This window comes from Lissotriton vulgaris, chromosome 2_2, assembly GCF_964263255.1.
Source record: "Lissotriton vulgaris chromosome 2_2, aLisVul1.2, whole genome shotgun sequence".
NCBI lineage: Eukaryota > Metazoa > Chordata > Amphibia > Caudata > Salamandridae > Lissotriton > Lissotriton vulgaris.
Genome location: NC_141688.1, coordinates 110,325,991 through 110,352,517, shown reverse-complemented (window position 1 = coordinate 110,352,517; position 26,527 = coordinate 110,325,991). Strand labels below are relative to the sequence as shown.

Genomic DNA, 26,527 nt, shown 5'->3' with positions numbered 1-26,527 from the left:
AGGACAACTTGTTAGCAAAAAGCAGCAGCCTTGAGAACTCTCCGGTCCTATGAAAGGAGTGGCTGAAATGCAGCTCTTGCGACCGTCGCGCGGTAGGTCCCTGGGGGGTTCGTGACCGTGACCGTAAGGTGCGCGGAGGGACGGGTCACAAGCACGGTACTGACCCCAGTCACACGCACTTCCGCCGAGGGGACACTTCTCCGGTCGCCAGCGGGAGCCCTTCATTGTAAGTCCGCCGTAGTCTGAATCAGCCCGCGAAAAGGCGAATTCTCAAAATGTTTTCAGAATTTATTTTTAATTACCAGCTTTAGAATCTGTCCTACTTTTAAAAGAACACGCTTGTATTATATGTTCGCAATTTTTGAAACCTACTGTGGTAAGTGTTTTGCCCTTTTCACCTAAGAAGTGAACATTGTAGTTTTTTTGTTACATAATATTCTTGAGAATGTTTTCACACGAAATAGAGCTTTGGATTTAGACAAATGGTTAAGTTTTTGTCTAAATGTGACGGTTGTCACCTGTTCACGCGTGATTTCATCTATTTCCTAGTCAATGTCATTCAATGGAATGTTTACACAATAAAACCACCGAAATTGGGTTATGTATTCACCTGCAGCACTTTATAAATGTTTCAAAAAAGGACAGGTTGTTTTCTTATTGATCGTATATGTATGTTATTTTTCTGCTCCTTCAAGTTTTAAAGACTGGACGATTTTGTTAACCTTATGAGAGGTAATTGGCAAGGTACTGACGTAATGATGCTTCACTTAAGGTCGCTGCTAAAAACACTGGTATTTAGAGCTGCTTTAATTAAGTAATTTCATATATATCAGTGAGTTGAACGACTGCCGAAACAAACGCATTGATGTGGAAAACATGAATTCGAATACCGGCAAGACTTGCCCCCCCCCCCACAGCAATGCCAAGAGCTTTCCCAGTACGCGCCACTCTCTCTCTGTTGCCACACGCATTAGTAGGCAGCCGACCCCCCTCCCCATTACTCACTGGTTGTTTTTTACTTCCTAAATTGTAGTTGCTGGATGCCCATTATCCTTGACGCCGGCTTTGTTTTCCCAACCATTAACTCTGTGACCATTAGTTGGACTCACAATACTTCACACCGTAAACAGCATCACTCAGCACCACTTAACAACACAGCATAACTCAACGCCACAGCATCACCCAACGCCACAGATTCACTCAACACCACTGAATGCCACAGCACCCCTCAACGCCGCAGCATCACTCAACGCCACAACACCACTCAACGCCACAACACCACTCAACGCCACAGCATCACTCAACGCCACAGCATCACTCAATGCCACAGCATCACTCAATGCCACAGCATCACTCAATGCCACAGCATCACTCAATGCCACAGCATCACTCAATGCCACAGCATCACTCAATGCCACAGCATCACTCAATGCCACAGCATCACTCAATGCCACAGCATCACTCCACGCCACAGCATCACTCCACGCCACAGCATCACTCCACGCCACAGCATCACTCCACGCCACAGCATCACTCCACGCCACAGCATCACTCCACGCCACAGCATCACTCCACGCCACAGCATCACTCCACGCCACAGCATCACTCCACGCCACAGCATCACTCCACGCCACAGCACCACTCAACGCCACAGCATCACTCAGCACCACTGAAGACCACAGCATCACTCAGCACCACTGAAGGCCAAAGCATCACTCAGCACCACTCAACGCCACAGCACCACTCAATGCCACAGCATCACTCTGTGCAACCATTCAACAACAACTGGTTCTAATATATTTTCTCAATGTTTCAAGCTTTATTACAAATGTCACAAAAAGATGTTAATATTTCACTTCAGTTTTTGGATTTTCATCACAATAAAATGCACTGAACATAATATTCCCAAAAGTTATTTACAAAAGATTGCCATTATAAATTACAATAAGTTTTAATTAAGTATTAATTATTTAAAAATTAAAAGCCATTGTTATTTGTAATATTAATACATCTAAGTCATGTAAATACAACACCTATTGCATTACAAATGCTATAGGTGTCACGTTTGCGAAAGTTAAAACTATTGGCATTGTAAATGACAAAGCTATTAATTTCGCTATTTTCAAAACCAACACATAAATAAAATATTTGTCGTTTACAATACCAATAGCTCAAACATTCCTAATGCGAGACCTATTGCATTGCAAATGCTTGTTTAGTTTTGCATCCAGGAGGTGGGAAGTAGACCACTTAAGACCCTTGTTAGGATCTATCAGCCAAAGTGTGCCTCAAAGGCACTGTATGGGAGTGACATTTGGGGCATTTTGGCTGCCAAAGAGCTCCAGACTGAGTAAAATAAATTCCTCAGACGCGTACTCTCTGTCCCTCAAAGCATGACAACCTTCTGTGTGCACGAGGAGTTATTTGTCAAGTTTCTTTTTTTTTTTAAACTGTTTTTATTGGTAACAAGAATGCATCGCTGCATAGCATATTACAGTCATATTGGCATAATCAAAACAAAATATCAACATTGTCCCATTACGTATACTGAATCAGGAGTACACCGTCCAGCAGTCCCCGGAAGATGCCACCACGCTATAAGTTACATGATTGAACCAGAGTCAAAATACGATGAAATAATCAACTGGCATATTCAGACTGACACATTATTTCTAGCTGTCCAGTAGGGAAGCTCCAATAGCATCTGCTAACTTGGCCATCAGTGTTCATCTCTCCCTTCTTAATTCCACTGCAGGTGAAATGCAGATGTCCCCCCTATATTTGTTCCCCCTTCATGGTCCCATTTTTGAGGGCATCCCCGTCCCTTGAACACTGTTTTTTCTGCGATCATTGCGCTATGGATGTCCTTCGCCCAGTCACTTAATTGTGGAGTCATGGCCACCCCCTGTTTTTGGGCGATGTTGCGCTTGGCGATAGTCCAACCCATTGAGGCCCATGTCTACTCCACCTATGAGAGCTCAGTAGCCTCCCAGATATTGAGGAAGCAGAGTTTGGGAGAAGGTTTCAGGAGTTTGTCACATGTCCAAGTTGGTGGGTAACTTCTCCCCAGTAGTGTTGTATATATGGGCAGTCCCAGAGTATGAAGGTGCCGATTTGGTTACGTCATCGGAGGCAGAGTGGATCAGGTCTCCTACCCAACCCAAATAGTAGTTTGGCGTCAAAATAGACCCAGTGAAGAATTTTGAGTTGGACGAGTCGGAGTCGCATAGGGATCGCTACCTCTCTGGGAGAGGACAGGGCATCTCTCCATTCCTCGTCATATATATCCCCAGGTCAGTCTCCCAACGCAACCGTAACTTCTGCATCATGTCAGCCCAATTATTCACTAGTTTCTTATAGGTGAGAGAGATGGCTTTGCAGTCCATTGGATCCAATAGTAGTCAGTCCTCTAGCAGGGAGGAGTCGGGAAGGGGCAGTGGAAAAGGCATGGCTAATTTGGAGTTACCAAAAAGTCTCCGAGGGTGCAAGTTGGTACTTAGCCTGGAGGTCAGCAAATGTGGCCACCTTCCCCTTCACGTACCCGTTTGTGTCCCATTTGTCAAAACCCGGGCAGATGCTGATTCGACCCATTAAGTCAGGTTCCCAGAGGGGAGTTGCTTTAGTTAGACGGTTGTGCCACCCCAGCTTTCTCATGACTCCATGCCACACCTCAATCGTACGAGCTGAGGGGGCCAGTCAGGTGAAGTTTGCGATGATTGGTATATAGCGCCCTATTATATCCTTCCCGCTCCATAAGCCAATGGTCAGTGCGGAAAATGGGATAGTCATTTTTACCTAAACACCCATCTGTTGATGGCAGTCAGCTCTGAAGCCTGATAGTAGAGTCGTTTGTCTGGCAGCGCTATGCCCCCATCGTACCATCCCATGGTAAGTTTTTTCATGGCAATTCATGGTGGTCGGTCCTCCCCCAGCAACCCCCGCACTACGCCTTTAATTTTAGCGAAATATGAGTCCGGGACAAGGTTGGGAGCATTTAGCAGTGCGTAGAGTAAGCGCGGCAGGGCAAGCAAGAGAGTGAGGGGCAGTGATTGCCAGTGTTGAACGTCTGACTTTAGGCGCTGGAGGGGCACCAGTAGATTCCGCTCAAAGAAGAGATTAACGTCGGAGGTGACAAACGCCCAGGTATCGAAAACCTTAAAGTGCAACCAGAATGTCATAGCCCCTCGGACTAGATGGCGGCTTGCCCCAAAGTACATACATCTGGGATTTGGACCAATTTTTCCGATAACTCGAGTGCACACCGAATATGTGAATGATGTGTAATACCCTTCGCAGCGAGCGTGCCGGAGAAGCCAGATAAAGCAATATGTCATCCGCATAGAGTGATATTCGGTCCTCATGGTCATTTGTCCATTTAATTCCCCGCATACCCGGATCTCCCCTGATCCAAACGGCGAGTGGCTCCAACACCATGGCAAAGAGGAGCGGGGACAACGGGCAACCCTGCCTCATTCCTCGCCGAAGAGGGAAAGAGGCAGAGCGATGGTTGTTCACGGTGACATGTGCAGTGGGATGCGTGTACAATAATCTGATCCATCTAATCAGCTTAGGTCGAAACCCCATGCGAGCCAATACGGCGAAAAGATAATCCCATTCGATGGTATCAAAGGCCATGGTGGCGTCTAGTGACAGTAGGATTGCTTCCTCCTCGATGGTACTAAGTCTTCCCAATGCCCCATGCACTGCCGCAGATTTATGGCCATATTTCTGCCTGGCATAAAGCCAGACTGGTCTAGATGAATCATTTCTGTGATGTGGGAAAGGAGTTGATTGGCCTGTAGCTTGGCTAGAATTTTAGCTTCCATTGTGAGTAGGGAGATAGGGCGATACAATTTGCAGTCTTCTGCCGGCTTGTTGGGCTTGTGGATGACTACAATAGCTGCAGTGCGAATATCAGCCTGGAGGAGTCCCGACTCCTAGCATTCCTTATACAGGCTCAACAGGTGGGGTGCTAGTTTTGTCGCCATCGGTTTAAAAAGCGCAATCGGGAGGCCGTTGGGACCCATTGCTTTGCCAGAACGAACATCTTGTATGGCTCTTTGGACCTCTGCCTCAGAGATGTCCTCTCCAGGGCATCCCGATCGTGTGGGGAGATGCACACCACATTTATGGTGACAAGGAGATCTGCCAACATTGAGGCTTGAGAGGTCTCTGGGACCTTATACACCTCCTCAAAATTAGACGCAAAGCCATCAGCTATCCCTTGGGGGTCAGTTAAGAGTGCACCGTCCGGGCCCTTGATTGCTCATACCCATCATGCCACCTGCTCCTTGTGTCCCAGCCATGCCAGGAGTTTGCCAGTGCGCTCGCCTTGTTCATAGATCCCATGACAGGTAGCTAGGGAGCGCATTGTGGCCTCCTCCCAAAGGATTTGTCTGTAATCCTGTCTTTACATTTTAAGGGATCAAGGGCCTGAGAAATGGCCTCCTCCATGTTCGAGATATCCCTCTCCAGTTCGACCACCCTCCTGGATCATTTGGTCCTATGTCCCACCCTTAATGACAGTGCCCTGCCCTTAATTACCGCGCCGAATGCTCCCCAAAGTGTCACAGCTGAGGTGACCGATCCCACATTTTCAGCAAAATAATAGTCAGTATCTTGTCGGAGGCTTTCCTTAGTGTGGGGTATTTTTAGTGCCCACGGTTATATCATGTTTGGGCCGGGAACTCTGGTGCATTGTGCACCAAAGATTGTCAAAATAGGGGAATGATCGGATATTCCTCGTGCCAGACATTGGGAGTCAGTGAAGGCGTGTATATCTTGGGTGTGGGTGAACAAATAATCAATTCGAGACTGACTACCATGCGCCCCAGACTGAAACCTGTATTGTGTGCGGTGAGGGTGCAGCCACCTCCATATATCAACCACCCCCAGGGCGTTGGTGAATTCCTGAAGTTGCTAGCCATGTGTCAGTTCTGCTCCGGGTGGAAGTCGGTCACGTAAGCCATCCATGGTCAAGTTAAAGTCGCCCCCCAATATTAGTGCTCCCATGGGCAGGTCTAATAGCAATGCCCCCACATCGATGCAATGCCAGTCGCTGTAGTCCGGGTGGGGCATACAAGGAGACTACCTTAATGACACGCCCTTCCCATGTGCAAATGACTGCAGAGTATCTGCCCTGAGCGTCTGTTCAGGTGTTGTGAACCATATAGGGGCAGCCTTTGCAAAGAAGGACCCCCACCTTCCTAGAAACCGCGTTAAATCCAGAATGTTCTATCATTCGGTATCCCTTCCTGTTGAGGGCCATGCATGAGTTCCCTATTAGATGTGTCTCTTGTAGCATTACAATGTCAAATGCATGTTGTTTAACATATTGTAGGACAATACCCCTTTTGATTTTGTCCCTCAGTCCACTTACGTTCCAGGTGAACAAAGTCCCTGACCAGGCGCCATAAGAGCATTTCAGCTGTAAAATTACATTGTTGGATGGGCCTCCCCTTGGGGTGTCTCCTGAGTCCCCTCTCACAACAAAACCAATTCCACCAATTTGCCAGAGATCGCTTCGGGAGACGTTGCTGGTACTAAAACTTTGGGACCAAGCATGTTGCCCACATTCCAAGAATCGCAACACACCGATGCAAGAACCCCCCCAACCTGCCTCCATGCACAACGGGACTAAAACTGCCCGCCACCCCCTACATGCACAGTGCCTATCGCTCACCCTTGAGTAACTTTGGGAACGTGAGCAACCCCATTTCCAAGACAACCTTATACAATACTCATTCTCCGCCCGGCCAACGCGCTCCCTCAAGGCAAAACATAAGTTATTGAATATACATGGCATATAAATCAGAGATAGAGCACGTTCCTTAAACAGTCCCCTGGACTAGCTACCCTTGATAACTTCGGGAAAATGAGCAACCCAACTCCTGCAGCCGTCAATACCTTAGTACTGTATTTGCCCCGGCCAATAGACCCGTAGGGTAAAACATTAGCGAATGCACATCTGCGGAGTAATCATGACAAATGTGCAGCCAAAACCTTAAGGAGACCTAGATATCAGCAAACCAAACAAAGAATGAATCAATTAGCATAGGCAGAACACAGATGAGGACACTTTCAACGAAACCACCTCCCCCTTACCCCACCAGTTATCACGTTTCTAAATGATCTAGCCCTCCACCCATTTCTGAATTGGATCAGGACCTAGTCCAAGGAAGAGTTGGGTCTTAATCATTTGATCATGAGAGATTGCATGTAACTTGATGCCACCCTAAAAATACTTTAGCTTATTTAAATAAGGGACTTGGTCTTCAACTCTAGAGAGGAAAGTATTCTTTAACCCATAGGGTATTTGAACAGGGGATTATAATTGGATAAAGGATTGTTTCTTAGAAAGGTAGACATTGCTCAGGGAGGAGGTTAAGTTGCTGAAACCTACCATCAGGAAATATGTAATGGTAAACGTTACATAAAATATGGAGCCTTATTTAACTTTTGTGTAAGATTCAGATTTAACCTTTTACTCCTGTCTTTAGCCACCCTACGACGTTGGTATGACTTCAAATCCGTGCGGTTGAGAAAGGAAGTCCCCGCAGGGCACATTGCAGTTTATAAGGAGATCTTTTATTCTTCTGCTACTTAAATGGCTAGACCTTCCCCCCTTCCTCCCCCTGTATTGTGACCCACAGCTCTTCCAGCGTGAGGTCCTCATGATGTTCCCTCAGCAAATCCTCTCCCACCCTGTAGATGTTTAAAGGTGCCAGATAAGCTTGGTAACGATCTGGTGTTCTGCAAATGCCACCCCAGTACACCCCCTCCAGATGTTCCTGAAATGTTGCCTCGCATGTTGTCGCCACCACGCCATCTGCATCGTTTAGGTGGTTTGCCGGCCCTGTAGGAGAACATACCTCCCCTCTATGTCCGCCTCCATATACGTGAGCGCAAATTGCATCATTAAGGTGTGTTTCCTGGTGAAAGGCAATATTCACTTTGTGTCGCTTCAAGATGGATAACACTCTGTACCGTTAATATATGTGCTCCATCTCCGGATATTTCGGGTCAATGACTTAAGGGCACCACCCATACATGCACTCATCCATGTATCACATACTTCCATCCATTGCTTCCTGTGACAGTTTGATCATGCTACAAAATGAATAGCTAGACTAAATAGCTCCATAACTATAAAACAGTTCACCCCCTCCCCATGACAAACATAGTGTAGCCATCTTCCTATGCAAGTCCACACTGCATGTGCCAGGACCGCATGTGAACCCCAACCTATCCAACAGGGACAGGTAACCCCAATCCCCACCCTCCCCTGCCGGCACCTCCTTGTCCTCATGCCACGTAGCTCAACATTGCACAATTATTCAGTAGGTGCAATTCTCCAAACAGTAATCTCATCTGTGCCACACTTTTATCACTTTTTTTCATCAGCCTTGACCCTGTGCCTCATGGGAACAGTCCAGCCCGAACTACCAAGCCATGTTTTTCCTAGACCGGAATCAAGCATCTAAGGACCGGTTTCTGGCTATCAGCCTTCTTCAGCATGGATAGCTTGACTCCAGTGATGTGGAGAGCCTGGGACTCACGTCTGAGCATACCCAGCCCACTCTGGCTGATTTGCATATAGCCAGTGTCTGACCTAGGGTGGTGTGGAGTGCAAAAAAACAATGGATTTAGGCCCAGATCTTTGTACTGGGGTGAATGTAAGACATTATTCTGCATTCTGTCCATCAACTGTGTTTTTTTGCAGGTTCCAGAACACATCAAACCCCCGAAGGCCCCGCAGCTAATAAACATACATATATTGAGGCTTCGCCTCTGGGCCCCTTCATCCCGATCATAGGTCACAGAGAGGCCGAGTTCCTAGCAAGTATACCCCATCCCATTGCCCACACAGCTCAAGAGACACATAGAAACACTAATAAAACGCCTAATATATCACTCTACAGGAATTTCTGTGTCTGGGATTAGAGTAGAATAAGTAGTTTTAGTGTCTAGGACAAGAAAAGCCAGAGGAGGCGTGAGCAGACCAGACTCGGTCATCTGCGAGGGTCTCAGCCCCATCGCCTGCATAGTGCCATCCTCCTGTCTCATAACTCTTTGCACTCTTAGCCCAGTGCCCTAGATCTGTCCCTTTCGAAGAAGCCCCTCCAGGCTCCCTGCCCCAGGGCAGACCTCCGGTTCCAAGCTCTAATCTGCAGCCTTTTCCCAGATTTCCATCTAGTCCCAGACCTCCTCTGGGTGCTTAAAAAAGTGTGCCTTCCTGTTGGCCAGAACCTTAAGGTTGGAAGGGTAAAGCATCATATAGTTAAGGTTCATATTCCTCAGCTTCTGCTTCACCTCTAGAATCAACTAATCTGCTCCTGCACTTTTCTTGTATAATGAGGATAAAATGCTATCATGTGATTTTCATATATAAGTTAGGCCTGATCCCTAGCAGCCCAGAGACTGCAGTCCCTGTCTCTGTAGTTCAAGATTTTGACTATAAAGGTCCGAGGAGGGGCACAAACACATGACCATTCACAAAGATGTTGGAAAGGCCCTGTGGCTTCAACTGTTGTTGCACCCACAGTTCTAGGAAGCTTTCAGCAAACGTGCCTCCACGCACTCCAGGCAGCCCAGGAGACTAATGTTACTATGGCAAGTGCTGCCCTCTGTGTCTTCCACCCTAGCGTTTAGGTCCCTGGTAACCGTTGTCATTCTTGCCATTTGCTGCTTTTAAGCCACCACCTCTCCATTGAGCATTTCAATTTTGCCCTTTGCTGTCGTCACTTTCTCAACCACTTTGCATAAGTCCGCCCTGAGCAAATTAATATAGATAGCTATAGTCTCAGGTCTTCAAGATCACACAATTCAGAGCTTGTGGACACCCCAACAATAGAGCCCTTCACATCAACCACATGGAATTGGTGGCTACGCAGTATACTCTTCGAGTGTTCCTTACACTCATTCGCAACTGGGTCTTTTTAGCCTGCACGGACAACCCTACTGCCATGTTTTACCTACAGAAGCAAGTTGGCAAGCCCTTGCTCCAGCAATCTGTTATAGCCCAGGGCATCGGCAAGTGGGCAATACATCACAACTTTTTGTTGGTTATTCAGTGTATTCTAGTAAGGGCAACAACTTGGCAGACCTGCTCAGCAGGACACATCATCAAGTCTACGAGTGGGAACTACACCCCCAGACCCTACACTTGTAATACTGGCAGTGGGGGTTCATAGACCTGTTCAGTACTGCTGAAAACGCGAAATGACTGAACATCACTGCCGGGTAATTACTTCTGCGGCCCATGGGCAACACCCTATGGTTGAACTGGTCAGGGATATTTGCCTACGCTACTCTGTCTCTTCCTGTCCTACCATTCATAGTTCCCAAGGAGAGACAGACATCTCTTATCCTCATCCTAATATCCCCAAACTGGGTGCGCCAGTCTTGATACTCTGCTGGAATTCTCTCTAGTTCCTTATGAAAAGCTTCTCCACAGGCCGGACCTTTTTATGCAAAATCACAGTACCCATCAACACCCCAATTCTCAGCACCTCAAGCTTGTGATATGGCTCCTGAGGCTTTGGACTTTGGTTACCTAAACCTATCACAGGAACGTATGTCCATTCTTCGTGAAGCACGCAGACCTAATACCAGTGCCTTCTAAATGTCAAAATGGAAGTGTTTGTGCAATATCAGTCCTCTAACACTTGGTACAAAGCATTGTCTATTAGCTCCGTTACCTGCAACAGGCAGGCCTTGCCTACACCTCTATTCGATTACATTTGGCTGCTGTGGCTGCCTACCTACTGAATTGGCAGAACACTTCACTAATGAGAGTACCAGGTATTAAGGCATTGATGGAAGGCCTTAAGCAGGTTGTCCCGCTCCAGACGCCTCCTGCTCCATTGTGGAATCTGAACATAATACTAACTAGGCTCATTGGCCCTTCTTTTGAGCCCCTATACGCTTGCCCGCTTCAGCTTTTTTCACGGATGGTGGCCTTCCTTGTAGCCATCACTTCCCTCAGGCGAGTTAGTGAGGTACAAGCTCTTACCTTAGAGGAACCTTTTTCCTAAGTCCATCTTTCAAACTAACTCTCAGTTTCTCCCTAAAGTGGGTTCCAGTTTTCATCTCAATCAAACAATTGGGCTGCTCCTTTTCTTTCGATGCCCAGAGTCTGTAGCGGAGCACGCCTTACATACTCTGGATGTCAAACAAGTGTTAATGTAAAAGCCATGCTGCTTCCAAAGCAGGTATTGCTCGTTGGCTTGTCAAGTGTATCCAAACTTGCTATGCCAAACTAAAAGATTCTTACCTGTCCCTCCAAGACCCTATTCCACGTACAAGAAAGGGGCTTCTATGACATTTTTAGGGAGCATATTACCAGCTGATATCTGTAAAGCAGCTACTTGGTTCACTCCTCACACTTTTCCTAAACATTACGGTGTGGATGTCCTGGCTAGGTGCCAAGCTGTATTGCGAACACTTTTTCAATGTTCTGTAACGGCAGAGCCACCTCTTGAGGAGGACTGCTTTGCAGTCTATCCACAGCATGTGTATGTACATCTACACATGATACAATCGGAAAATGTTACTTACTATGTAAGCATCTGCTTGCGGCATGTAATGCTGTAGATTCACATGGATTTGTTGCGGATACTCTCATCCTCATGTCCTTTCTTTGCATGGTCAACTATTCTGTATCTCGATGCTCCATCTACATCTTCGCCGTGGTGGCGGGAAAAATAATCCGACTATGATGCCCATGCGTATTACCAACAATAGGTGGAGTCTCCACACCTTGTGACTTGAAAAGACGTCTTCAAACAAAAGCAAATTGCACATGTCCGAGCTGAACACTAATTACATGAGTATGCACAACATGTGAATCTACAGCAGTACATGCCACAAACGGATACTTACAGGGTAAGTGACATTTTCCTTCTTTTACTTACTGTTCTTTAAATAGAAAGATTTTAATTTAAATACATGTTTAAAAACTGTCTTAAGCTGCATACCTCAACAGCTTGTGGACCAAGAAAACTACTCCCACCAGGGTTCCTCTTGTTGCATATCCTCTGAAGCTGCCGGTCTGAAAAAATTGTTTGTCAGTTTTGCCACTTCATCACCTGCTGGTTACATACCAACATTCATATCATGACTTACATCTGATTTCACTCGACCAAGACTTGTCTCCAGTGACTAAATGTTTTATTTTGATCTATACCTTTTGTCGGTGTCTGCTGACCATGCCTGTTTCAGAATCTGAGCTTGCCATTGTATCATCTAATGTGCCATACCATCAGGCACTAAATATAACAGATGCTAACACAATGAAGAGTATGAAAATAGTAATTTTTTTAATGATTAAATAAAACACATCAATCGGGTTACAATTCAAATTAATGATAAGGTGCTACATGTGACGGCGCTGTGAAAGTGACGGTAAGTGACAAAATAGTGCAAGATATATGCAGTGCACATAACATAAGATAATCTTAACCAACTGGACAATCATTTAGAATAGAGGAGCCATAGACTTAAACAAATCAAAGCATATTAATCAAAAAGTCCCTTCATTAATGAAAAAGTGGTTAAGAAATAATAGTTGACATTTCAACCCCAAGAGATAATTTAAAAGAGTCTTCCTTAGGACTGATATAGCATAGATAGGAATTGTCAAGATTGGACATAGAAAATATAACTTACCTTTCTGCGGTCTGGCACTGGGGGATATTCTAAAGGTTAGGAATCTGCTATTAGATAGGGTATACACCCGAAAGAGCTATAACAAACGTAAGTAACGAGTTCAATATGGCCGCAATACCTGTCAAAAGGAGCCCAGATGTTGCATTTACTGATCTGAATAGAGCTAGTGTATATGTAGTCTGCGATATTAAACATGTTTTATGCTAGCTGCAGCAAACCAAAAAACAAGAACAAAAAAACTGTATCTTTAAGCTCCTTGATCGTTCTCATAAAGTTGTATTTTTTGATAGGGTGGCAGGCGGAATGTAGATATGGATGTCCCATCTCACAGAAAAAGAGGTAAGTTTTTTATTTTGTTGTCTTTTAAATTAAAAAAAATTGTATTCCTATGAAAGAAATGCTGAAATGTTTTACACTCCTTAAGGGCACATACCTAAAACGAATTGTAGAAAAACACTTTAACAATAATAGGAAGAATGCTGTGCTGTTCAGACTTGTCAATTTTATATATTTGTTTTCTCTTTAATAAATAATGTTGAACTTCAGACTTTTATTTTGATTGAAGCTCTGCTTGCATTGCACAGCAGAGGCCCTTGCTACACTACCGGGCAGCTTGGAAGGAAGTTAGTCTTGAGAGGCAGGGGGAATGAAAGCCTTCAAAGCAGCAATTGGAGAGACAATAAGTTGAAGCCAAGCCCACAGTGAATTTGATACTGTACTAGGTTCTTCTGTAAAAACCTAGCAGTGTGAGGTCCCACTGCTCCCAATTTAGCACTAGCACAATAATACATTCCTGGCTGCCTTGCTTGGGCCTTCTGTCAACCAAATGACTGAAGACACATTGTGTGAGGTTGGGATTTTGAGTTATTTGTTTACAATGCAGCCACTTGATTAGTAAAGTAACCGCGCTGTGGTTGGGTAAAGAGATTTTGCTTTGTGGTAACATATATTTAGTGTTCTGCCAACCATAATGAGCTAGCTATGCAGCAGTGGGCGGAGTCACAAGATCCCTAGTATTTTTCTCTAGGTCGTCCTCATTTTTGTTTGTCACTTTCTATGTATTGTGTTTTTAGAGTGTTTGGGGAACTCTTTATGGCACTGTTGTGGGCACCCTCTTTGAGATTCATTCTCTAATGAACCCAACAAATTGGAGCAAATGTGGGCTGGTTCTCCAGTTTGTTGTGTTTTAGGTTTCCCTAAATGTTGTTGCAAAATGTCTCTGTTGGAGTTTGTATTGTTTGGCAGGGTGGTTGGTAGTTCTGTGCTTAGGGGTATATATTTTTTTTTCTGGAAGTCTATATTACTGACTTTGTAACATTCAAACTCGCCAACCCAAGGATTAGGGCCAGGCTCATTCTCTCTTGAATAGTTGGTCCAAGTATATAGACCTTCCCTGACTGGACTCTGTTCCTTAGTCGTCTGTCGTTTCTTTAGATTCCATGAAGGATTTCCCGTTCATGGGTCTTATGTAGAGATTTCATGTTTGGGTAGTGAACATAGTTCCCCTCCTGATAAGTGTAGAGAAAGAAAATACTTTTCTTAATCTGGGGTGTTAGCGGTATTGCAAGGCCAGGTAAGCATTGTAGAATATTTACCTGTTTGAAGTGGGGCTCCCGCTTTGCTTTTGAAACAACTGCTAAGGGGGCAGGAAACTAAGTTGCCAAGATGATATAGAGGGAAGTTATTTCATACTATTTTATCCTGTTATATCATAATGATCTTTGGTTTCAGTGAGGTCCTAGGTCCTCTTTAAAAAAACAGCAATGAAAATGAACCCAGAGCGTCTTATTTGCTTGTATGATCCCAGGGGTATTACATTTGGTGTTATCTAAACTAATTGCACTTCCTTTAGTGACCATACTCGAGTATTCATTGCAACAGGTCTCATGGAAGGACTTTCTGTTTGACCTTTACTACAGCTTGCAGGTTTAACTTCAATAATTTTTGGTGATAGAACTGTGTAGGTCTTGCATTTTGGGATGTGGTCCCATCCTTCTTTTTGGGCCAAAATTGTTGAGGGAATTTACATCTACTTGGCAATTTCTTTTTCCTTTTTTCTGAAATCCTTCCACCCCAGCAAAGAGTCTTACATCCCTTAGATGTTACAGATTTGAGGTTGAGAAGGCAAAACCCCTCACAAATTCTTATCCCCTTTATATAGAGTTAGCCCCATCAAAACAGCTCCAGTTAAGATGTATTATGCCATTTATTGAGCTGTGTTACAAGCTGGCCAATAAGTCATTGCTCAGTAAACTTAAACCGGACTCTACACGTAGGAAAGCAACTACTGCTGCCTCGATGAAAAATGCAGCAGTTAGGGGATATGTGTAAAGCTTTGACGTAGAAGTCTATTTATACTTTCACCAGACAATAGAGGGGCTACTGGGAATAGGCAGGTTGCTTTGAAGAACAAAAAGTGGAAAGTTTCTCAATTTTCTCTTTTAGCAACTTAAGCATGAGAGACTGCAGATTTTTTGGATACGTTTGCTATTGTTCAGCATTTATGGCGGTCAGTAAAAATCCTATTTCATAATTTACTGATCTGTGTTGTAATAGTCAGTATACATTCACTTGATTTTCTTCAAAAGAATGAAGCTGAGGAGACAACTGCCAATACAAGACACAATGGCATATAGAAGCCAGTGGGCCCTTATAGTGGCAGTGCCCTTTTTCACAGCTCAACTTCTTCATGTACCTCCTGTCTATTAAGCTATTTCTCTCTCTTGTTCCAACTCTTTGTCCTAGTTTTTCCTCGTTAGTGCATTTTAGAGCATTTTGCTGCAGAGCTACCTTATATGTTCTTATTTTTACAGGCACAAAAGTCTACCTTATATGGGATAGAGAGAAGTTATCTGCATTAAAAAAAATGCCCTATTTCACCTCATTGTTGTTGGTTTCTAATTTGTGTACATGACGGCAGTCAAGTATCCCCGTCTGCCGGTGTGAATTACTCCATTTTTTCTTTTAATGAAGGTGCTTACTGATGCAGAGCCAGGATTACAAGGTAGTAACATATTCTGCTCAGCCTTTAAGCCTTTATTGAGCATATATGCTAGAGATGGCAGCCAATGACTTCTCCTTAAATTGTAGTGCTAAGATGCTTCTCTTAGATGTGCTATGCTGAAACACCCTATTCAAAAATAATTTTAAACTGTTGCAGCACAATTTATAGAATCTTGAAACATGTGCATGGATGACCACAAACAGCTTGTCAAGCTGTTTTTCTCCTAGGCTACTTTACTGGATGCCCTTGTTGAAACTCCATATTAAGAACAAGCCTACTTAGTTGTCACTCTCCAGTCACATCATCATTCTACTTTGTGTAGCTTCATGTGGTCACCCTTTTCACAGCCATAAGTACATCTCCTACAGTAGCAGAAGTTGCCAATTCAACTTGAATTGCCATATACTCCTGGGTTGACCCCTGTTTGTTCTTCCTATTCCCTGCTAACTAACAAGGAGGAATAAGATGTCCACGTGAATCCCCATGACTCAACTTATCCCCAATTGTTGGAAAATGGGTTTCTGTTGCCGTGCCCCCCCACACTTTTTACCTGACTATGATGCAACTTTGACTGAATGTGCACAGGGTTCCTGCTAACCTAGGCCCCAACACCTGTGTTCTTTCCCTAAACTCTACCTTTGTTTCCACAATTGGCACTACACTGGCCTATATCTAAGTCCCTGCTAAAAGGTTGCCAGTGGTACCAAGGGCATTGTGACCAGAGAGGGCCTCTGAGGGCTGCAGCATGTATTATGCCATCCTATGAGGCCCCTCACCAAACACATGCTCACTGCCACTGCATCCTGCGTGTTTTAGTGCAGATAAAAGTGGAGTCGACCTTGCAGACATTCCTGGGTGTTAAGCCAACCAGCATTGCAAGAGGCATAGGTAAGTTATCCCTACAGCAGGCCTTACACCCCTAAGGCAGGGTGCAAAATACATCTTGTGAGGGCATAACTGCATAAGCAGATATGTCTATATAGTGTCTAAGTCCATTCTTAGACATTATAAGTGCATAATGAAGCCTTACCGAGTATATGGGCTGGGAGCTTGTCAATACGAGCTCTACAGCTCCATGATGGCTTCACCAAATTAATATGCCCATACTGATGCCAGTGTTGGATTCATTAATAAAGGCACTCAGAGGGCACATCAGAGATTCCTCTGAAAACCTAGCAATCCACTAGTGTGTGGCTGACTGGTCTGAACCAGCCTGCCACATCCAGACTTGTTTCTGACCCCCTGAGGTGGGAGCCTTGTGCTCTTGTGGGTCAGAAACAAAGCCCTATTCAAGGGCAGTGAGCGTCAAAGGCATCCTGCCCTTTGTTATGCTAGCCAGGGCCTCTCCAGCTAGTGGAGATGCCCGCACCCTGACCAAGCCCATTTTTGGCGGCAAGGTCAGCAATAAAATTAGTAGGCAGGAGACTTGTGCCCCCTCCTTTGAAAATCCTTCATATTGGTTGAGAGGATTTCAACCAATAGCATTTGAGGTATGCCCCCTCCCCAAAGGGGGTGGACATGCAAAGGATGTAGTCACCCTAAAGGTAAGTAGCCCATTGGTTACTACCTATCAGCAACTGTAACACCCCTAAATTGATTATTTAGGGGCACCCCTGAAACTTAATCCTTAGATTCATTGCGACCTAGAGAGGAAGAAGGTTCAAAGAGCCGTGCAGCAGGAAGACTACACCTGACCTGGCCCCAGCCCTACCGGCCTGTCTGCAGCCCTCAAAGAAACCTGCTCCAAAAGTGACTCGTCATGCAGGCACAGTGACCTCAACAACCCTGGGAGGACTGCCTGCCTTCCCAAGAACAACTGCAGACAGCATCCCTGTCCACCAAGAAAACAACAAGAAGAGCTCCAGTACCCTGCTGAATCACACAACCAGACCTCCGGACCTACCTCTGCACCAGACGTCTCCGTCTCTATTCCAAGTGGCCCACCAGTTCCAAGAAGATTCCCCAGCGGTCCTGAGCTCGAGTCCATCCCAGAGTGACCTCTCCAGGACTCCACAATGCCTCAATGCGAAGGGTTCCCCCAACCTCGACCGGCTCCGGTAAGACTTCTCCGACTTCCATAGACAAATCTGTATCCGCAGGATGCTGACTTTGGGGAGCTCGACCGACTGTGCCCCAAAAATTTTCAGCACCCAACATGCCTCGATAGCCACTGGGTTCCTTCATCCAGGCTCCTGGCCCGAGCTTGCAACCTATGTTTGAAATCTTCAGTCTCCATTGCTTTGCATTGGGCTTCCGACGCTGTGTTGGCACTCTGCAAGCGGCCGCCTCTGTGCCACTGAGGGTGTTTTTGGTGCTGCCTCATGCCCCCCTCACCCCCAGTGCTGGTCCTAAACCCTGGAGTTGACCCCCAACTCCGATTTTACCTACCTTCAACCGGCACCTCTTTACCTTGCACCACCAGTCTAAATCGACGAACATTGGGCCCCAGTGACCAAATTTGACTTCTGCACCAGGCCGCCCCAGTGCCGCTGGTGGTGCAGTCTCTGCACTTGCCTGATACTTGCCCAGTGTTGGTCCTAAAATCCGAAGACTGTATTTGTAAGGTGTGTACTTTCCTGTGTAATTGCATGATTGTTTTCCTTCTATAGGTTAACATTGAACTGTTTGAAAAATATATGGTGTGCATTTTGCATTCTTAAAAATTGTGATATTGCAAACCGTATTTTACTGCAACTAAGTATCTTTAGTTTGAAGTATAAAACATATGTAAAGTAATATTTTTATAAACAGATGGTCTCGGATTAAGTCATTGAGTGTGCGTTATCCTTTCTTGCCTCTGTGTACAACAAATGCTTAACATAGCCCTCTGAGTAGCTTGACTGCTCGACCACATCACCACAAAAGAGTGTTTAGTATTATCTACTTTAGCCTTTGTAAAGCCTCTGGGGGATCCACTGCGCATGCTACATCTTACTTTGCTCTAGTATATACAGAGCTAGCTTCCTACACCCATCAACTGAAAGTGGGTGGTGAGCTAATTACATTCTACTGTTTAAAGATCTGGGCCTGATGTAATAGAATGCAAGATCCTATTTCTGATAGAGACTTCCAACCACAGATTTCTCACCTTGTGAATATTCCCCAGGCGTCAAACTGGATCTGGAAAATCTTAATCAGTTCTCCTGCATGCTGAGAGGTGGTGCCACGCTGAGGAATTCTGACATTGCTGTGATCTGAAAGTGACACACAGGACCCTATATACCAGTTCCTTTCGGTCAGCGCCAACGGACATGAATCCAGAGCTATCCCAAGTGTCTCTCAAGACAGTCTTTTTGACTAAATGTTCTACAAGGGAAAATGTCAGCTACCAAATCTACAGGGTTCAGGCCTTATCGGGAATGTCACAGACATTGATGTGTGTGACAGACCCACAGAACTGACAAGAATTTCAGAGCCTGCAATGACTGCACCTTGATGCATCCCAAGGCCACCCAGGATTGGGAAGCGAAGCGGTTTGTGGCAAAATACCGGAAGACTGCATGTTGTGACCAGTCTAAAGGCAGGTCCCGCTCCCTAGGACTTTCCCGCAACAGATCGGCTTCATGGCCCAAATCCTCCGTTAAGTAACGTCCTGACACACTCAGTCTCCTGAGAAGGTATAAGGGCCTCATTATGCTTCCAGGTTGCGCTCCTTAATTGTTTCCACTTGTGTGCAGATTTCAACCCTTGTCGGGACGTAACCTGAATTTCCGGGGCTGTTGGCGACACAGCTGTAGATTGAAAAATTTCAAGAAGCCATGGTGCAGCTTTTTGGCACATTTTCGACATCGAGATCAAGACTATCAGCTACTCCTGTTATTTTCTGGTGCTGAAGAAGGACGGAGGCCTCAGTTCCTTCCGATATCTTCTCCCTCTTCCTTCTGAAGGACATGTGTAAAATGCTCAACCAGTCCAAGTTCTGTCTGCCCTGGATCCAAGAGACTGGATGGGTGGGCATTGACTTGCAGGATGCTTATTTTCACATCCCTGTCTGGCAGTTCCACAGAGACAATCTGCAGTTTTAGTTGGCCCAGTTCTCCCGTTTTACCTGACCAGTGCACCTCTGATGTTAACAAAAGTGATTGTGGTGTTTGCGGCTCATCTGCCGAGGTTGGTCATTTAAGTCTCCCCATAGCTTCATGACTGGTTGCAAGTGTAGGCTCACTTTTCCCATTGTTATGTTGAATATAGATACCCTAATATAGGCTCAGGTAGTCCCCTTACCATGTACCTATATTCTTCCTACCATTACACTACATAACGGTTCTTAGTACTGACCTTTTACCTAGTTATGGTAATGTCCAACGATGAAATGGGGTTTCCTCCGCAAAACTTAAGCCTTATTCATTATGCATGAGGACTCTTGGAATCACAGCAGGACAGCAGGCCTACCATCTCCTGCATAATACCTATATTTCTGATGGATACTTCTGCCAGTGGATTCCTCACCTTGTGAATATCCCCTTGCGTCAGCAACATTCGGAAATTCTTTTGTAGCTTTGCGCCGACATGGACGACGTCATAAAGGCACGGCATCGCGTGCGGCTCTGCTGACATCACCGACTCCATAATAGACCCACGTCGGCGTGATGACATCAGTTCCCTTTTTTCCGCGTCGTCAAGGCTAACGGTTTTCGAGGGATCCTTTGTAGCGTTGATAGTAATTTTGTTACTATTGTGATTTTCTGAGTACTTTCTACTGTTCTGACTCCTGTCGTGATGCCGACCAAGAAGACTGGTTTTAAGCTGTGCGGCGAATGCGGGAAGATGATGTCCATCACTGACCCGCATGATGACTGTGTATGGACACAGTCCAACATGACAAAGCAACGTATATCCCCAGGGGGTACCACTTATATATATATATATATATCATATAGTCATATTGTGTTATCATATATATCATGTGAACAAGGCTCCGGGTGAGCCGAAACGTTATGGCGACTTGAACGCAAACCAAGAAATAAAGAACTGCATTGAAATTCAAGGTCCATGTCTGTGCTGCTTGGGAGGGCGCTTGGAGTGAGCGAGCCTTGAGGCGGAAACGGAACGTGTGAATGATATATATATATATATGTATCATCTATTGCTGAGATACGCAGAGGAGAAAAGGAGTTACATGCCGAGACGCTGAGGCTCATCCATGCAGACACTCCAGCTCGCAGTGGGGGTGTCCACTTTGAGACCAAGACGGGATCCCACAGTCTCTCACTTCAGGTAATGGGGTTGACTTTATCCTAGAGGGAGTCTTGGCTTTACACCCATATACATGCTAGGTACACTTAGGTATGTCTAGTTAGGGTTGCATCGCAGGAGTATGCATTTTACTGCCATGTATTTTATATACTTGCCTGTATTCATTGTTTTAGCACAATGGTAGAAATCTACCATCTTTTTACTCTCTTAGTGCTTATAAGCGTTTATATCTGTTTTGCAACGTGAATCTTTCTGGATTCACTATGCTGTGCATTATTCCGCGGTCTTGTGGTTGGGTCCGGATTCGTAGTCTTTTTTTTTTTTTTTCTTTTCTTTTCTTTTCTTTTCGTAACCCAAGTGGACGTCAACGTCCCATCTTTGGTGTATTTCAGGTGACGTCAGCACGCTTCCTGCGGAAGCTCCCACTCCTGGGTGCCATCTTCAGATTCTTTTTTCCGCGGTCGGGTCTGGATCGTTCCCGAAAGGGCTCCAGACATTTTTGGAGAAAGAAGAAGAAAATACGCACCTTTTGCAAGAAAAGAGATTGAGAAGACTACAGGAGACTACATCATCGAAGAGGACGACGAAGGAGAAGAAGAACTTCAAGAACTTCGACGTCCATCGGAGAATGCAAGCTCAGGGGGCCCCCTGAACACATGAGATGGACAACACTCCTTTCAAATTCTGCCGTAACTGCCAGCACAAGTACGCGCAGAAGGACCAGCACCCGGTCTGCAACCTTTGCCTACCGTTCGACCACGAGAGCGAGGACTGCTCCGCCTTCACGCCGAAGACTCTTCGAGTGAGAAAGAGACAGAGGATAGCCAACGCCACCATGCAGGGCAAGGGACAGCCACCATCCCTTCGAGACCTGGGGCGATCATCGGAAGAGGAGGACAACGCCATCGCCGAAGACGACGGCTACACGGTCGTAGAGACCGATATTACGAAGACTCCAAAGAAGGTAGGAGACTCTACGGCGCCTAAGGCACAGAGACCCAGAGTCTCGAAAAATTGAGGGAAAAACCTCGAAAGCGCCGACACCTAAAACTTCGGCGTCTGCTGCTACACCAAGGCACAGCAGATCCTCTGAGAAGGACTCCCAGGTGCCGAGAGCTGGAGAACAGCAGAAGACGTCGCAAAATCGCCCCCGAAAAGGAGCGTTCGACGCCGAGGGAAAGGGACTCGAAGGGCGCTTTAGCGTCGACGAAGGACCCAAGAGCCAGCTCGGCACCGAAACCTTCGACGAAAGCCGGCTCGGCGCCGAAAAGAGCGGCCGATACATTCGACGCTGACCAGGCGGACGAAATGGAGAAAAATTAGACGCCTCGAGGCCGAGATGGAAAACATCCTGCAGCGGAAAAAAGATTTCGACACCAGGATGAAGGAATACTCAATCCCGACGAAACCTAGGGTACAGGTGGTTGAGGAAATGGAGGAGGAGGAATACAAGACCTTGGACGACCAAGAAGAGGAGGAGGCTGAAGGAGACAATGACCGCAGGACACTCCTCGGGTCTGAATTCTCGGAGACTCCGGAAGTAGACTGGCAGGCCGTCGACACCGAAAGTCCAGAGGAAGCCGTCGACAAGTATCCCTCGAGGCCCTCACCGCCAGATGACATCGGAGTCTACAACACAGTTACCAGGAATGCGGGTGCAGTTTTCAAGGTAAAACTCGACAAAGAAAAGCAGAAAGCAGACTTCCTTCTCGAGACACTGCTCCCTACACAAACAAGGAGCCAGTTCCTGCCATGCTCGACAGTTTCATGGCACAGGGAAAAGAGGCTTTCAAGGAACCATCTACATGCAAAGCCGTCAGTCCCAGGGCGGAGAAAAAGTATAAACATTCCTCCAAGGACCCACCCTACATTCAGGGATCGGTCTCAGCAGACTCCATCATCGCAGCCACGGCAAGAAAGAGGGCCAATGTGCCTACCATTTCTGGGCCACCTCCAGACAAAGAAAGCAAGAGGATGGACCTGGTGGGGAGAAGAATTGAACGGAATGCCGCAATGCACTGGCGCATGGCAAATTCCAATGCACTGCTCAACAGGCACCAATACCAGATCCTGGAAGAGCTGGGCCAGTTAATAAAGAACATGCCACAGGAATTCAAGCAAAGAGCTGAAAACCTTGTCGAAGAGGGGAAGAATGTAGCCAATTCTTGCCTCAAGACTGCCCTGGACGGAGCAGACACCTCCAGCAGGCTCATGATGATGGGCATCACTGAGAGAAGACAGGCCTGGCTCAGGATTTCGGGCTTCAAGCCAGAAGTACAGCACAGCATCCTCAACACACCCTTCAATGGAGAAACGCTGTTCAGGGCCCCAATTGACGAGAAACTCAACCAATTGAAAAAGGATAACGAGACTGCAAGATCCATGGTGGCATTGCAGTTCAGAGGTACTAAAAGGGGCATCCCGTCACAAAGACCTAACAGGAGGGGAGGAAACCAGCCAGGGACATCACACCAGGTGTTCCAGCAAACCCACCAAGCAGACGCCCAGACACAGCAGGGGCAGCAAAAACAGTCCTGGCAGTACCAACCAAGAGGCCAGTCCTTTCGCGGGAGAGGGAATGGACGTGGGTATAATAAGAGAGGGGGACAGCAGCCTGCCTCTAAGTGACTTAATAAAACTCCATGTGCCCACCCGAGCAAAAACTCCCAGGGTGGAGCAGAAACACATCGGACAGGAGTTACACGAACTAGATACCTCCGTACATGTAAGACCAGTGGGAGGAAGACTGAAACACTTCTTCAGGGAATGGAAGAGTATAACATCAGACAAATGGGTACTCAACATCATACAGTACGGGTACTGCATAGAGTTGGAGGGAAAGCCAACGGACAGGAAGCCAAAAAGAAGGCCACTAGCAAGGAAAGACCTAGAGCTCCTTCGGAAGGAAGCAAAGGAGCTCCTGCAAAAACAAGCCATAGAGCCAGTACCTTACAGGGAAAGGAACAAGGGTGTATACTCCACATACTTGCTGGTACCAAAGGTGGATGAAACTATGAGACCGATCCTGGACCTAAGATTCTTAAACAAGTTCGTAAGAACGCAGAGGTTCAAGATGACCTCCCTACAAGAGGCACTTCCTCATGTGCAAGGCGGGGACTTCATGGTCACCATAGACCTAAAAGATGCCTACCTGCACATCCCAATGAACAGGGGCAACAAACACCTCCTCAGATTCATCATCGGGGAAGACCACTACCAGTTCACAACCCTGGCGTTCGGGCTCAAATCGACACCAAGGATTTTCACAAAATGCCTCGCAACAGTCTCAGCACACCTACGAAGGGAAGGGATACACGTGTACCCTTACCTGGACGACTGGCTGATCAAAGCAAGCTCATACAAAATGTGCAAGCGGCACGCACAGAGAGTGACCAGCACACTGATGAACCTAGGATTCTCCATTCACTGGGGAAAATCCTCCCTGGAACCAGAACAAATAAAAATCTTCCTGGGAGCACAGATCGACACCTTACAGAGCAAGGTGTTCCCCAGCGAGAAGAGAACGATAGCGCTCGTGAGGGAGACGCAGCTCTACCAGAAGGGGCAAGCTCGGACAGTGAGCAAAATCATGGGTATGATGGCATCATGCATACACCTAGTGCCAAACGTACGGCTCCACATGAGACCTTTACAGGAATGGCTACAGGAGCAATAGTTTCAAGCTACAGGTCGTTGGGAGGATCTAGTGGTTGTAACGCACGCAGTACAGAAAGAGATGGCATGGTGGAACATGGGGATCATAACAAGGGGGAAGCCACTGACGCAACCAACGCCAACAGTGACCATTACCACAGACGCGTCCCAGAGGGGATGGGGCGTTCACATGGAGAAACTCAAAGTAAGAGGCCTGTGGACACCAGCAGATGCGCTCAGACACATCAATTACCTGGAGTTGAAGACAGTTTTCCTAGCCATAAAGGCCTTCCAAACAAAACTATACAACCAGAGAGTGTTGATCCAGACAGACAACACAACAGCAATGTTTTACATCAACAAGCAGGGGGGGACACAATCAGCCCCGCTTTCGAAACTAGCGCAGGAGATATGGAGATGGGCCATCCCACGCAAGATAGACCTGCTAGCCATACATCTACCAGGAAAGGACAATGTAAAAGCAGACTGGCTCAGCAGATAGACATCGGCATCCCATAAGTGGGAACTCAATGCACAAGAGACAAGAAGGCTCTTCGACAGGTGGGGGGCACCGTCGGTAGACCTATTTGCAACACGCCAGAATGCAAAATGCCAGACAGCCCGGGGAGGGCTCCCTGGGGAATGCCCTATGGATAGACTGGTCCAGGACATTTGCTTACGCTTTTCCCCCGATACCGCTGAAACACAAGGTACTCAGCAAGAGCAGAGCGAGCAACATGACCCTGATACTGGTGGCACCACAGTGGGCCAGGCAGACATGGTTTTCGCAGATCATGGAGATGACACAGAGGGCACCCCACGGATTTGGGAGAAGAAAGGACCTACTCTCCATGCAAAACGGAGAAGTGCTGCACCCAGAGCCAGAGAGCCTGAGCCTCGTAGCGTGGCTCCTGAGGACATAGAGTTTTCACATTTGAAACTGCCAGAAAGCACCCTAAGGGTACTTTGGGAGGCACGGAGACCCAGCACACGGAAGTGCTATGTAGCAAAATGGAAGAGATTTACACTGTGGTCCAGGAGGGAAAAGCTACACAATAAGATGAAAAAGGACTCAACAGTGCTAAAGTACCTCACGCACCTGCTCGACAAAAATCTGAGCTCATCCTCACTGAGGGTTCACTTGGCAGCGATAGTCGCTTACACGAGAGGAGAAACGTGCAAGAGTTTCTTCACATCACAGGTCGTTAGGAGATTCCTGCAGGGAGCAAAGAGGATCGCACCGCCAAAGAGGGTGCCACCACCTGCATGGATCCTTAATCTAGTCCTAACGGAACTCTCATGAAGGAACCTTTCGAACCGATTCACAAGGCCTCCCTAGAAATGCTGACCATGAAAACAGCTTTCCTGGTAGCAATCACTTCACTGCTCAGAGTGAGCGAACTGCAGGCACTAACACTACAGGAACCCTACATACAGATACACAGCAATAGGGTGGTGATGAGAACTGATCCACACTTCATGCCAAAGGAGGTGTCAAGGTTCCACTTGAATCAAACTATACAGATACAGAGTTTCTTCCAAAAACCGGCAACAAGAGCTGAAAGGGCACTGCACACTCTGGACGCCAGAAGGGCAGTCATGCACTACATTGAGAGAACGAAGGAACACAGGAAAACAAAGCAGTTCTTTGTGTCCTTCGCTAACAGTTTCAGGGGGAAACCAGTAACTAAAGGAACGATTGCGCGATGGATCGCCCAAACAATACTGTTCTGCCACAAGCAGTCAGGGCAGGAACTAACAGAAGGGACACGTGTCGACTCTACCAGGAAAAAAAGGAGCTACAATAGCTTTCCTAGCTAACAAGCCAATCAGGACATATGCCTCGCGGCAACATGGGCTTCTGTGCACACGTTCACAAAGCACTACTGTGTGGATATACAGATGAACAAGGAAGCACAAGTCGGACAAAGGGTGCTTCAACACATATTCAATAACCAACGCTCATCTTCCACCCAGCCGCCACAAACAGGAGAAACCGCTACA

General features: G+C 46.4%; 1 protein-coding gene and 1 pseudogene across 9 annotated transcripts in view; both read left to right on the top strand.

The window, feature by feature from the left end:
• HERC1 (HECT and RLD domain containing E3 ubiquitin protein ligase family member 1) overlaps positions 1-26,527 on the top strand; it is a 2,101,515-nt gene that overhangs the window by 430,787 nt on the left and 1,644,201 nt on the right. For all 9 annotated transcript variants that reach the window (XM_086959402.1, XM_086959399.1, XM_086959397.1 and 6 more), the window contains exon 25: positions 12,960-13,008. In XM_086959402.1, coding sequence (XP_086815528.1) covers positions 12,960-13,008 — 49 coding nt within the window. The remainder of the gene's footprint in view (positions 1-12,959; positions 13,009-26,527) is intronic.
• LOC147729108 (uncharacterized) lies at positions 23,883-25,180 on the top strand (annotated as a pseudogene).